Source organism: Coffea arabica, chromosome 7c (genome assembly GCF_036785885.1).
Source record: "Coffea arabica cultivar ET-39 chromosome 7c, Coffea Arabica ET-39 HiFi, whole genome shotgun sequence".
Taxonomy (NCBI): domain Eukaryota; kingdom Viridiplantae; phylum Streptophyta; class Magnoliopsida; order Gentianales; family Rubiaceae; genus Coffea; species Coffea arabica.
The window spans coordinates 1064040-1076742 of NC_092322.1; the positions used below are offsets into that span (position 1 = coordinate 1064040).

The 12703-nt window shown below is 35.8% G+C and overlaps 2 protein-coding genes across 5 annotated transcripts; both read left to right on the forward strand.

Annotated features, from left to right (window-relative positions):
* The first annotated feature begins 2819 nt into the window (after positions 1-2819).
* On the forward strand, positions 2820-8011 carry LOC113699137 (L-aspartate oxidase 2-a, chloroplastic). 4 transcript variants are annotated; one of them, XM_072056915.1, is made up of 8 exons: positions 2820-3224; positions 3893-4031; positions 4142-4529; positions 4827-5069; positions 5345-5401; positions 5515-5595; positions 6358-6419; positions 6875-8011. In XM_072056915.1, exons 2-8 carry the CDS (start codon positions 3898-3900, stop codon positions 7890-7892), a joined length of 1983 nt encoding a protein of 660 aa, XP_071913016.1. In that variant the 5' UTR covers positions 2820-3224; positions 3893-3897; the 3' UTR covers positions 7893-8011. The 4 variants fall into 4 exon arrangements, with proteins under 4 accessions (XP_071913016.1, XP_071913015.1, XP_027075065.1 ...); XM_072056914.1 differs by having other exon boundaries at positions 2821-3224; positions 3888-4031; XM_027219264.2 differs by having other exon boundaries at positions 2821-3224; positions 4175-4529.
* A 2317-nt stretch (positions 8012-10328) lies between these two features.
* Positions 10329-12541, forward strand: LOC113699138 (GDSL esterase/lipase At3g27950). Its single transcript, XM_027219265.2, has 5 exons — positions 10329-10841; positions 11037-11228; positions 11344-11525; positions 11597-11867; positions 11988-12541. The coding sequence occupies exons 1-5, from the start codon at positions 10574-10576 to the stop codon at positions 12233-12235; spliced, it is 1161 nt and encodes a 386-aa protein (XP_027075066.1). The 5' UTR covers positions 10329-10573; the 3' UTR covers positions 12236-12541.
* The last annotated feature ends 162 nt before the right edge of the window (positions 12542-12703 follow it).

Here is a 12703-nt window from a genome sequence, read left to right on the forward strand (position 1 = left end):
GATCGTTTTTTGGTTTGCAAGATCGGATCGTAGGATCGAATCGTAGAATCGGTAGATCCTACAAAAAAATGTAATAAATTGTCATATTTATAATTTTTAAGTTTGCAATTCATAAATATAGTAACAAATAATGTAATTCACGTGCAATCAATATAATTCTATTGTTAATTAAGGTTAATTCATTTCTAAAGGCTCTAAACCATATTAATTTATTACAATAAAGACACAAAACACTAGCTCCATGTGATAACCTATAACAAAAATCATTTATTCACTTTAGTGAATTATATGAGTCAAATTTAAAGATTCATCAAATTTTCTAGGTTTGGAATTTGGCTTAATTATTTACATGGATTTAAAGCACTCTGAATATAGTTTACAACGCAACAAATGACACTTAATTTCGAATTTTCTACACAAAGATATAGTCAAAATACTAAAATTGTTATTTAATTTATTGAAAATAGTAGGATTATATCAGATTCCTAAGTTGGCTCGTTAGTCTTAATCCGGATCGTACGATCTTACGATCCGAATCGCAATCCTAACGACTATGCCTATAGAATAAATAAATTCTATGTACAACAAATCTTTGTACGATCCATATCGCAATCCTGGCAACTATGCCTGTAGGATAGTACAACAAATCCTTCTGAAATAAATATTTACTATCCTCTCAACTAGGGCAACTTGCCACCGCGCGCCAGCACGATGCACATCTCCTAGTATGTACAAGTGGCAGCAGGTGGCATAGGGTAGTCACTTTCTTCTGGCATATTTTTCCATTATAGAAAGACTTGTAGTCCATCCGTGGAGGCCGTGGAGTCATAAATTCGCAACGAATATTCTTCCAGTCGAATTATTATACCACTCTTTGTCTTATTTTTTATTATATTATTAATTCTCGTTCATAAATCTTATATTGAGTTCTTTTGTTTTCTCAACATTCGATAATTATTAATTTAGTAAAATATAAATACAATAATCTCAAAAATAATATATAATAAAAAATTCTAAAAAAGTAGAAAATTCATAAAAAAATCTCATTTTTTTTTTGCATTTTGAGTTTTCAAATTTGTTATATTATTCAATTAATACTTATTGAATTTTAAGAGAGCAAAAAAGTAATATTTGTGAAAAAAATATATAATAAAATATGATTCTACAACAAATTTCCTGGATCCCACCACCTATGAAAATGTGCTTCAGAGCTTTCAGTAAAATGGGACCAAACCACATCAGTGATTGGAAACTTCCAGTCCAAAGTGGAAATCGCAGGCACTCCCGCCTAATAATTTCGCGGAGAGGAAAAATTATAATAAAAAAAAAAGAGGTTGGGATTATTCCTTATGGGCCACCAATACATTGGTGGTAACACTATGGAGTGCATGGTAGTAGCAATTATTAATAAAGGTCTCTGTCAACTTTCTAGTACTAGGAGGAAAAAATGGAACACCACCACCTGGGTCTCTTCGTGCCACCAGTTGTTTGTGGCTGGGGACGGAGAATCCCAGCCATCCACCATTCCACTTCCACGTTCAATTGCTTGGTTTTCAATTCCAATTGCACCGACAATTACTTGAGGCTCCTTTTTTTGGGGGAAAAGTAAAAGGGTTTGAAAATTTAGGACACGATGAAAGAGTTCCATCCTATCTCTGTTTAGTCTATCTGCACTGACTAGAGCTGCAAACGAGTCGAATCGAGTCGAATTTTGAACTAATCGAATCGAGTTTCGATTAAATTTTACCGAGCTCGAACTCGACGAGCCGGCAATTTTCAAACTCGAGCTCGACTCGAATCAAGTCGAGTTGAGTTTGAGCTCGAGTTCAAAAAAAATAAAAAATAAAAAATAATTATTTTATTTTTAAAAAAATAAATAAAATAATATTTTTTTAATAAATAATAAAATATTAAGAATATATACATAATTTTATTATGAAAATAAAAAATAAAAAAAATATATGTGATTTTATTATTAAATAAAAATATATATATATATATATATACTCAAACTCAGGACGAGCTTCGTATTCGAAACTCGAGCTCGACTCGAGCTTGATTGAGCCGCTCGATTTGTTTGCGGCTCTGGCACCGACGTTACGTACGGCTACATGAATCTGGGCGCATTAGAGGGAAAGTTAATCTCAACCGCAACGACCGACTGTTTCTCAACCTGTAGCACAAATTTGTAAATGGATTGGCCAATAGTTCCTCAGGTTCTGACAAATTCGCGAGTGAATCTTTGAAATTGGTTCATATGGCCCAGCATTAGTTGCTTTTTGACCATGTCGAACTACAAATCACTAATTTTTATTTTTATTTTTCTTTTCCGGGAGGACTAAAGTTTCAATCCACTATTAATCATCTTGGCAGGAGCTTGAAGAGCAATGAGTTTCTGTGGTTGTTATTATTATTATTATTATTTTTGGAATAGAGAATAAATCAACTTTCACTCAAGAAACCCAAGTTTTGGCCATTAGGAAGACACGCAAGTTTTGGCTGGTCCAATCTTATTTTAGAGGAGGAGAGTATTTTCCAACATTTGGTGTAAACCAACGTAATCAATCCAAATATCAAAACGTTGAAATTTATTTTATTATTTTAATAAAATTTAAATTATATTTAAATTTAATTAATTTATTTATTAAGTCGAATTCAAATGAATCCTTGTTGAACCGAGTTTAAATAACTTAAAATTTTCATCTATAAATTCTAATTTTATATTAGATAAATCAAGTTCGATCTGAGTTTGAAAATTTATCCAACACAAACTGTTTGCTATTCATTTAACTAATTCTTGTCGAGCAAAAGGGCGGCTGGCGCGAAGTTCAAGGACGCTTCCTCAAGCAAAGGCAGCTGTGGCGAGTCGGGAATGTAGGCGGGTGTCAGGTCCTCTATTCCCCGCTTCTTCCCCAGGGTCCCCATGATGCTCCCATACTTGGCCGACCCTCATCGTCTTCTCTGCCTTCTGGCCTCCCCTTTCTTTTTCATTTATTATTCTCCCTTTGTCCGCCTGACTCCGCCAAATATAATTACCCATCCACCAATTACTCCCTTGCAACTTCGCTTTCTCTCTCCCTTTGGTTTTTCTTTCGTTCTTTCTTCCTCTTTTTACCTTTTCCTCAAGAAACTCACCGAAGTTGCACCCAGCCATCGTCAATTCTCATCTGCAGGCATTTTTTTTTGAAGGGGTGCCTCTGATTCTGCTCACATAACATCAACTTGTGAGTCACAGCTCTGTATAAAGCAAGCAAGCATGTATTCTGACTGTTTGATTTAATGTCCTAACCAGATTTTTAGAAATCACAATGGAGGATAGTTTTAGTATCTCTTGTTGCATTTTCCTTCCTGTGGTGTATTGCTTGTAGTATTTGTTTTTGTGAAAGAAAGAGGTACAGCTGCTCGTGAAAGGAGATTGGTTTCTGCTAGTTGCTTGTTGAACTTGCAGTCTTCATTTTTCACCCTTTAAGAATTCGTTAATTTTGTCGTTTTTTGTTGTTTTTTTCACATCGAGATCTGGCCTTCTGGTAATAGAAACCGGGGAAATTGATGAAAAAATGTAGGAATAGGTTGCTTGAATTGACGCGGTATATGGATTATACAACCTAGAGGCTGTTAAATTGATTGTCCAAAGAACAACTTGGAGGCTTATTATTCTAAATTTCTAGAGATTTTTAGTACTTGAGAAAAGAAGACTCTATTTGAATCCTTTCTTCCAGAATTCGTCGTGCAATTTTATTTTAGAAGAGGTTGTCCGGCAAAAACTGATTTTGTATGTATGTCTTCTGTTGTCAGTTATATAAGTTGCTGGAAACATGTAGAAAGCCTAGTTGCTTTGTTCATTGGACGACCTAATACTAATTCCTAGCTAAAATCATGTTGAACAGAACAGCATAAATGATGACAAGCATAGCTCCAGGTAACTCCAAGCTACATTTTGGGCAGACATTTTACAGAGGACAAGGTTGCAAACAACCTTACTGGGTGTCCAGTGTAGCTGTCCCGAGATGCATGAAAAAAGATCTTTCTTGGTATGTGTGCAAGCTTCATCGGTTCTTAGAAAATCGTGCTTCTATATACTCAAATGCCCTGAAATTGTGCTCTATTTGGTCTAAATTTCGTGCTTCCATGTCTGTTCAAGGTCAGATGCATGCTCTTTAATTATATTTTTCAGGTCATACGGGGTTTCCAAGGCCTTTTGGATTAATGGACTTCAGAATCTTCATTTGCATACCAATCAGAAGTGGAAGCCACGCAGGACATCAATCTCATCATCTCTCCGAGATGGTTCGGCAAAGTACTTTGATTTTGCTGTAATTGGCAGCGGAGTTGCTGGCCTGCGATATGCTCTTGAAGTTGCAAGACATGGTACAGTTGCTGTCATAACGAAGGCTGAGCCCCATGAGAGCAACACCAACTATGCACAGGGTGGAGTTAGTGCAGTATTGTGTCCTTCAGATTCAGTGGAGAGTCATATGCACGACACAATTGTAGCAGGTGCTTACCTATGCGATGAGGAGACTGTTAAGGTGAGTTTCTTAAATGGAAAAATTTCCAGTAAGTGCAATGTTTGTGGCAATATTAGTTGGCTTCTTCATACGAGTTTATTAGCCTTTCTGAATTCATAATTTCAGTTTTCATGAAAATTTAGTAATGTACTGTTTTCTTTGCATACTCTTTCTGATCATTGCTTGTTCAAATGAAACAGTATATAAGAATAAATTCTGAGCTTTAGCTTGCCTTGTCTTTTGTCTTGGATTGACTAGATAAAGACTTTGTATGCTTGTTAAGTTCTTGTTAGGCTCATGCTTAACTGCACTTTGCAGGTGGTGTGTACAGAAGGACCTGATAGAGTCAGAGAATTAATTGCTATGGGTGCTTCTTTTGATCATGGAGAGGATGGGAACTTGCATCTCGCAAGGGAAGGTGGCCACTCTCATCATAGAATTGTTCATGCTGCTGATATGACTGGGAGGGAAATAGAAAGGGCTCTACTGGAGGCAGTTGACAAGGATCCTAATATTTTTATGTTTGAACATCATTTTGCTGTAGATTTGTTGACTTCACAGGTTTATTTCACCTTTTGTTTTCAAGCCTGTTTGTCAAATTATATTTTCACATTGTAGTATGTGGAACTGCTTTGTGGGTTGACTTATAAGTCGATTAACCTGCATTGCATGGAAAGGAATTTTTTCTGTTCTCATAATCTTGGTACTGGAAAGGAATTTTTTCTGTTCTCAGAATCTTGGTTCTGACAGTTCAAGTGTCCAGATATTGAATGTTATAAAATAAAACGAATGCTTCAGACTTGTTTTTTAATTTGTGTACAAATACTGGATTGCAGGATGGTTCTGACACAATTTGTTATGGAGTAGACACTTTTAACACAGCAACACAAGAGGTAGGAAAATTTATACTTGTCAAACATATGCATTTTGTGGTATAACTTTGAACTATTTTGCTGGAGGTCACTGCTGCTGATACCTGTGCTTGTCCTACTTTTTGACCTTGTAGGTTGTAAGATTTATCTCAACGGTGATTTTGCTCGCATCAGGTGGAGCTGGACATATCTATCCAACTACAACTAATCCTCCGGTACAGTTACAATTTCTCTTTCTTGGGATAATTTTCTTCAACATCTGCGAAGTTCTCCAGTGATGTCACTTTTACTGGATCACTAGATGTCCTTAGACTTCTCCAGCCGTGCTGCATATATGTAGGGAAACTATTATCCTGAATGGGACAAAAAGAGAACAAGTTGTTCCAGGAGTTCAAAGTTTTTGTGCCTTGAACTTCCCCAGTTTTTGAATTATGATGCTTGTGTACTTCTTTGAGGTTTTAGAGGGGCATTTATTGAGGTTTCTTGACTGTGTAGCATGAAGATTTTAGTAAAAAATATGAAGCTCAAGTTTAGATTTTCTTAATCCTCACATCAATTTAAACATGAATTGATTGGATATGTTGGTTTATTCTCACTAGAAGGAATGTAGTGTAATGCAGAAGTATTTCAATGGAAATATGCGAAACCTTCTTTAATTGCTAGAATACCTAGAGAACACAGAAATCCAGATTCCTCTTTAGTTGAATTATGTTGACAAGTAGTTCATCTTCATGACTTATACCTTGGGAAGATATTAACTAAATCTAAAATTGGGTTCTGGGTCTTGGCAATGTTTATCATAAACAAAACTGCATGGTACTTCTGTTAGGGGATATACTCTTTAACTTGTATGTTAATTTTTTAGCTGAATTCTCTATAAAATATGAGACTATAAGTCTTCATGTTCTGTTTTCATGTACGTTCTCTTCCTTCAGTTATGTTATGATAAGCTAATGTGATCTGATTTGGTCCTGCAGGTAGCCACTGGTGATGGAATTGCAATGGCGCATCGAGCTCAAGCTGTAATTTCTAATATGGAGTGAGTTATGCTTTTTGGCCACCTTAATTAGGCATGCTTGTTCTATGTTACATTCATGACTTTGGTTCATTAAAATGAGGTTGTGCTTTGTTTGAAAGTTAGGCTGAATCTTCCTTTAAATTTGCCAAATTATGTTGTGATGGTTCCACTCTTATAAGTATAACGTTATACCTGCTTGACATAATCTTGTAGAGCACTCAAGAATGTAGTTGTGAAATTCAACTGAGTTTGCAGTTCAGGAGCTTGTGGAAATAGAAATTACTATAAACTAGGTTCCCAGAAGCCTTTTGTACCACCTTTACTGGTATTTGCTGACTGGTCAGATTGGCTGCTAGCATTTAGTTTCGAGATTTCTTCAAGTAGTTTCCGGTTTTCTTTTCTCTGCTTGCAAGGCTGCTGACTAATTTGATAGCAGAATGCGGCACTAACTTCATTTTTCCTGCATTTGTCACTAGATTTGTTCAATTCCACCCTACTGCCTTGGCTGATGAAGGCCTTCCCATTAGACCAACCAATGCCAGAGAAAATGCCTTTCTGATAACTGAAGCTGTCAGAGGAGATGGAGGCATTCTATACAACTTGGGAATGGAAAGATTTATGCCTTTTTATGATGATCGTGCAGAGCTTGCCCCAAGGGATGTGGTGGCAAGAAGTATTGATGATCAGCTTAAGAAGCGTATTGACAGGTATGTGCTTCTTGATATAAGTCACAAACCTAGACAAAAGGTTTTGGCTCACTTCCCCAATATAGCTGCTGAGTGTCTGCGGCATGGCTTAGACATGACAAAACAACCAATCCCGGTAGTTCCTGCTGCACATTACATGTGTGGTGGAGTTCGTGCTGGCCTTCAGGGAGAGACGAATGTGAGAGGTCTCTATGTCGCTGGTGAGGTTGCATGCACAGGTTTACACGGAGCAAACCGACTTGCTAGCAACTCATTGCTTGAGGCACTAGTTTTTGCACGAAGAGCTGTGCAGCCTTCCGTTGATCATATGAAGAGCTCTCATATAGACCACAGTGCCTCTGATGCGTGGCCCAAGCCAGTTATGCCCATATCACTTGGGAGTGCTGTATTGAACAATATAATCTGCAGGACAAGAGAAGTAAGGAAAGAATTGCAGTCAATCATGTGGAAATATGTTGGAATTGTCCGTTCGACGACCAGGCTGAAAACTGCTGAGAAGAAAATTGGGGAATTGGAGTTGGAATGGGAGTCATTTTTATTTCAGAATGGTTGGGAACCAACAATGGTAGGGCTTGAAGCTTGTGAAATGAGGAACCTCTTTTGTTGTGCCAAGCTGGTGGTGAGTAGTGCTCTAGCCAGGCAAGAAAGTCGTGGACTTCACTACACAGTTGATTTTCCGTTTGTTGTGGAAAGCAAAAGACTGCCAACAGTCATCTTTCCTGGTTCCCCAGTGAATGGCACATGGAGCTCTCGGCAATTGCACAGACCGCAAGTATGTTCAACGTAGTGACTCCAATTTTTCCTGCCAAATAGTAAGTGCAGAATGCCATTAGTTCTGCTAGCTACTCCAAATTTTAATTCTAGCAAATGTGAAAATATATAGTACTGAGGCTGGTTTTTTTTGTTTTTTTTATTGTTTTTCTTCCACTGATTTTTTACCTTCAAATAATGGGGGGAAAAAGGTTTTATTCCGGTCAAGAGTTGCCTCCCGGCACCCTTCTTCCCTGTCGCAAACGCAAACACCTGAGAGAGAGAGAGAGAGAGAGAGAGAGAGAGAAATATTTAGTTGTGTATGGGGTCTGCGTGCTCTCTGTAACTGTACATTACGCAACTCATTCAAAGCAAATTTGGAGGTGTCAGCAATGGAAACTGCTATATTTTCTTAGAGATACTTAAGGGCCTGTTTGGCACCCTAGTTTTTTACCAAGTTTTTTAGCTACTAGTTTTTTAACAACTTTTGCTACAGGAACCCCAAAAAATTTTTCAAAGTTTTTTACCTACACACTTCAAAAATCTATACACAAAAAATTTCTCAAAAACTTTTCTTCCTCCCTCACCCAACCCACCACACAAGACACCGCCTCCACCACTTCTCCCGGTGCCGCCGGTAACCTCAAAAATTTTTTTTGAATTTTTGAGTCCCTCACCCTCAAAAATTTATTATATATATTATATATATTATATATTTATATATTTATTTAAACATATTATAAATATTTTATTTTATTTAAAATATATTTTTATATATTTATATAAATATTATATACCATATAAATTAATATTAATATAAATATGTAATTATACATTTATATAAATATTATATATTATATATTTAATATATATAATACATATTATATATATTACACATTTATGTATATATATATTTATGTATATTTATATACAATTATATTATGTATTATGTATAACATAATACAATAATACATAATATTAACACACAATATTAATTATACATTTATACATAATACTAATACATTTATACATTTATATTAATTATATTAATACATTTATACATAATATTATATATTTATTTATAAATGTATTATAAATGCATAAATATATATAAATATTTAAACAATAAAAATTATAAATTATAAACATTATTAATTATACATTTATACATAATATTAATACATTTATACATTTATATTAATTATATTAATACAGTTATACATAATCATCATATATATTTATAAATTATAATTTATACATTTATATAATATTCATCTATAATATATACATTTATATTAATTATACATTTATACATTTATAAATATATGTATATTATGTATTATATATAATATAACACATTTATATATTTTTATATAAATATATAAATATATTTATTTATAAATATTTATAAATGTATTATAAATGCATAAATGCATATAAATATTTAAACAATAAAAATTATAAATTATAAACAATATTAATTATACATTTATACATAATATTAATACATTTATACATTCATATTAATTATATTAATACATTTATACATAATCATCATATACATTTATAAATTATAATTCATACATTTATATAATATTCATTTATAATTTATACATTTATATTAATTATACATTTATAAATATATGTATATTATGTATTATATATAACATAATACATTTATATAATTTTATATAAATATATAAATATATTTATTTCTAAATATTTATAAATGTATTATAAATGCATAAATGTTTATAAATATAAAATTATAAAAATTATAAATTATAAAATACTCAAAAATATGTTTTAAAAAATACCTCTAAAAATAATCCAAAAAATGTCTACAGTAACATTTCAAAAACTTCTACCAAAAAAGTTTTTCACCTTACAAAAACTTCTACAAAATTTTTTCAAAAACTTCTACAGTGCACAACAGTAAAGTTCTAGACAAACTCCCAAAAAACTCAAGTTCCAAACAGGCCCTAAATTTCGAGTTCATTATCAGACTGTTGCCGCATCTAATTTTTTTTTTTTTTAAACTTGAGCATTTATTTAACTTAATGCCTCCCAAAATCAAGTGGTAAAAAATTTTTTTTTATCACAACGATAATATTTTTATATTTACGAGGGAGGGGGAAGAAAGAAAATTTAATTGACGAAATTACTGTTGAAAAAAATCACTGAAAGTTGTAAGTTACATGTAATGATCGGTGGGAGTCAAGGTTTAATCCTCCCACCCCCACCAAGACATCAAGTGGTCAACCATGATGTGCCTTTATGAGGAAAAGGTTAACAGGATGAATTAGAGTATACAATACAACCCATTTTTACTGGTAGAAATGGATGCCATGGAAACGACCGGAGTCTCTCACTGGGGCGGGGGGGGGGGGGGGGGTTCTTCTTAGATCCTGGGACCCCGACAGCATTGACTTTTGTCCCTCGCGAGACAGGCCTACTTGCCTCCCGGTCCACAAGCGTTCAAATCACTCCACTTTTTCACCAATTATCTCTCTCGGACCAAAATTTACTCTCTGGAACTTTTACCAGTCGTGATGACCCGGTCCAGGGGTCTGCCTTGACATTTTTTATGTTCTAGTTTCGTTCTTTTCCAATTAATGTGGCATCATCATACCATCGTCTTAAAAACGTTTCACGAGTGCGTGTTCTTTCTTGGGACCGTCGTCCAATTTTCTGCTAAGTGCTGCTAACAAGCCAACCATGGAGTTTAGGAAGCTAATCTTGATGCTGAATATTTTGGGATTAGTGGCCAATGGAGAAATTGGCGGTGCAAGGGATGTTGATAGAGTTGACCGGCGAGAGATAAAAAGTTGCAAGTTCCCAGCATTATACAACTTCGGCGACTCAAATTCTGACACAGGAGGACGGTCTGCGTCCCTGGACATGGTGGCTCCGCCTAATGGCGAAACTTTCTTCAAAGCACCTTCAGGCAGGTTCTGTGACGGTCGCCTCATAATAGACTTCATGGGTAAGCACCGAAACTAATTACTGCCGGTGCTTGTTTTCTCATTTTCTGTACGAGTTTGTTGTATGTACAAACACATAGCAATAATCAAGGCTAGAGAAAAAGAACTGTGCAACACTTGGAAGTTTCAAGATGGAACACTAACGTGATTTCACTTCTGCATATAGATTGTGCACTAATATTCTTCAAAATTCGCAGCCGAAGAATTGGGCTTGCCATACTTGAGTGCATATCTCGACTCGATTGGTTCAAATTTTCGACACGGAGCAAATTTTGCAACGGGAGGCTCATCCATCCGTCCTGGTGGCTATAGCCCGTTTCACCTGCAACTCCAAATCGGTCAATTTTTACAGTTCAAATCTCGAACCACTTTGCTCTATAAGGAACTCAGTGAGTACCAATTACTAGTAGTATTACAGAATACGACCATCAAGTACGAATGCAAGCCCTTTTGCTGATATAGATGCAAGTGCAACACGTATAACTCTTTTCACTGCTTGATCAGATCATTCAGCAAAAAGCCCACCTCTCCAGAGCAGACTTCCTAGCCCCCAAGATTTCTCAGATGCCCTATACACATTTGACATCGGACAGAATGACCTTGCCTATGGTTTTGAACATACCTCAGAAGCAGAAACCCGAGAATCTATCCCCAGTATGCTAGACAAGCTTGGCGAAGCAATTCATGTAAGTTTACTCTGATTGCAGAGTTTTTTCTTGTGGTTTTTGACCCTCATCTCATCCAATCTATAATTCAGCAACTTTACAAGGCAGGGGCAAGAAACTTTTGGGTGCATAATACAGGCCCAATTGGTTGCTTGCCCTATAGTGTCATATACTATTTGCCCAAGCCTCGCAATTTGGACGGGAATGGGTGCGTAGAGCCTCAGAACAAGGTAGCTCAGGAGTTCAATGAGCAGCTGAGGAGAAAGGTTCTCCAGCTCAGGGCACAACTTCCAGCAGCAGCATTCACATACGTGGACATGTACTCTGCTAAATACTCGCTAATCAGCAATGCCAAAAAATTAGGTGCCGTTCCTAAAATCCCACTCTTTCTTGCTGATACTGAACTTGCCTGAGGAGCTCATTTTGTGGATGTGATGCGTCTCCTCGCCTGTTTTACGTGTCTGTGTTCGTGCGACATTGCAGGTTTTGAGGATCCTTCGCAATTCTGCTGTGGCAGTTATTACGGTTATCACATTGGTTGTGGAGAGAAAGCAATAGTAAATGGAACTGTGTACGGTAATCCCTGTCCTAATCCATCTGAGCATATTAGCTGGGATGGCATACATTACTCTGATGCTGCCAACGCTCTGCTTGCGAAAACTGTTCTTGATGGCTCTCTAGCGGACCCGAAAGTTTCAGTTGGAGAGGCTTGCCACAGTTCCATGACATAAATAATTTTCGAAATTACCATTCAGGTTGTATGCATCACAGACAGTTGAACTGGAGCGATCAACAAGGTTTCTTGATTCCTGATAGAGGAAAATGGCGTAGGAGTGAAAAATGGAAGTTGGACCCATGAAATAAGTAGTTCGATCTCCATTTCAGACGTTTACAGCATATATATATATATGAAAGAGAAATCTTTTGAAGATGACTGGGGACGATAGGAGCCCTCGATCCTCCTTTGCGTTTGGGTAATGTTTCCATATTACGGCCCTGTATGTTGGTCTTCTAATAACAAATCAGTTTGGTTACAAGATTGGCTTCTTCAACAAAAAGATCTCTCCTTTGTTTTTTCATGGTTTGATTGGCAGATGAAAGATTTAACCATCGTGCTATTTAAAAGGTGCTCCCAGGCCATTTGTTTGTTTTATTTTCTTTTTCTTTTTCTTTTAATTGTGGGCAGAGTCGTTAATGGC

Coding starts and splice junctions, on each gene's coding strand:
- LOC113699137 (XM_072056915.1), top strand. CDS start 3,898: ATGATGACAAGCATAGCTCCAGGTAACTCCAAGCTACATTTTGGGCAG. Junction 4,530..4,826: donor GCGATGAGGAGACTGTTAAG/GTGAGTTTCTTA, acceptor TGCACTTTGCAG/GTGGTGTGTACAGAAGGACC. Junction 6,420..6,874: donor GCTGTAATTTCTAATATGGA/GTGAGTTATGCT, acceptor ATTTGTCACTAG/ATTTGTTCAATTCCACCCTA.
- LOC113699138 (XM_027219265.2), top strand. CDS start 10,574: ATGGAGTTTAGGAAGCTAATCTTGATGCTGAATATTTTGGGATTAGTG. Junction 10,842..11,036: donor CCTCATAATAGACTTCATGG/GTAAGCACCGAA, acceptor CAAAATTCGCAG/CCGAAGAATTGGGCTTGCCA. Junction 11,229..11,343: donor TTTGCTCTATAAGGAACTCA/GTGAGTACCAAT, acceptor CTGCTTGATCAG/ATCATTCAGCAAAAAGCCCA.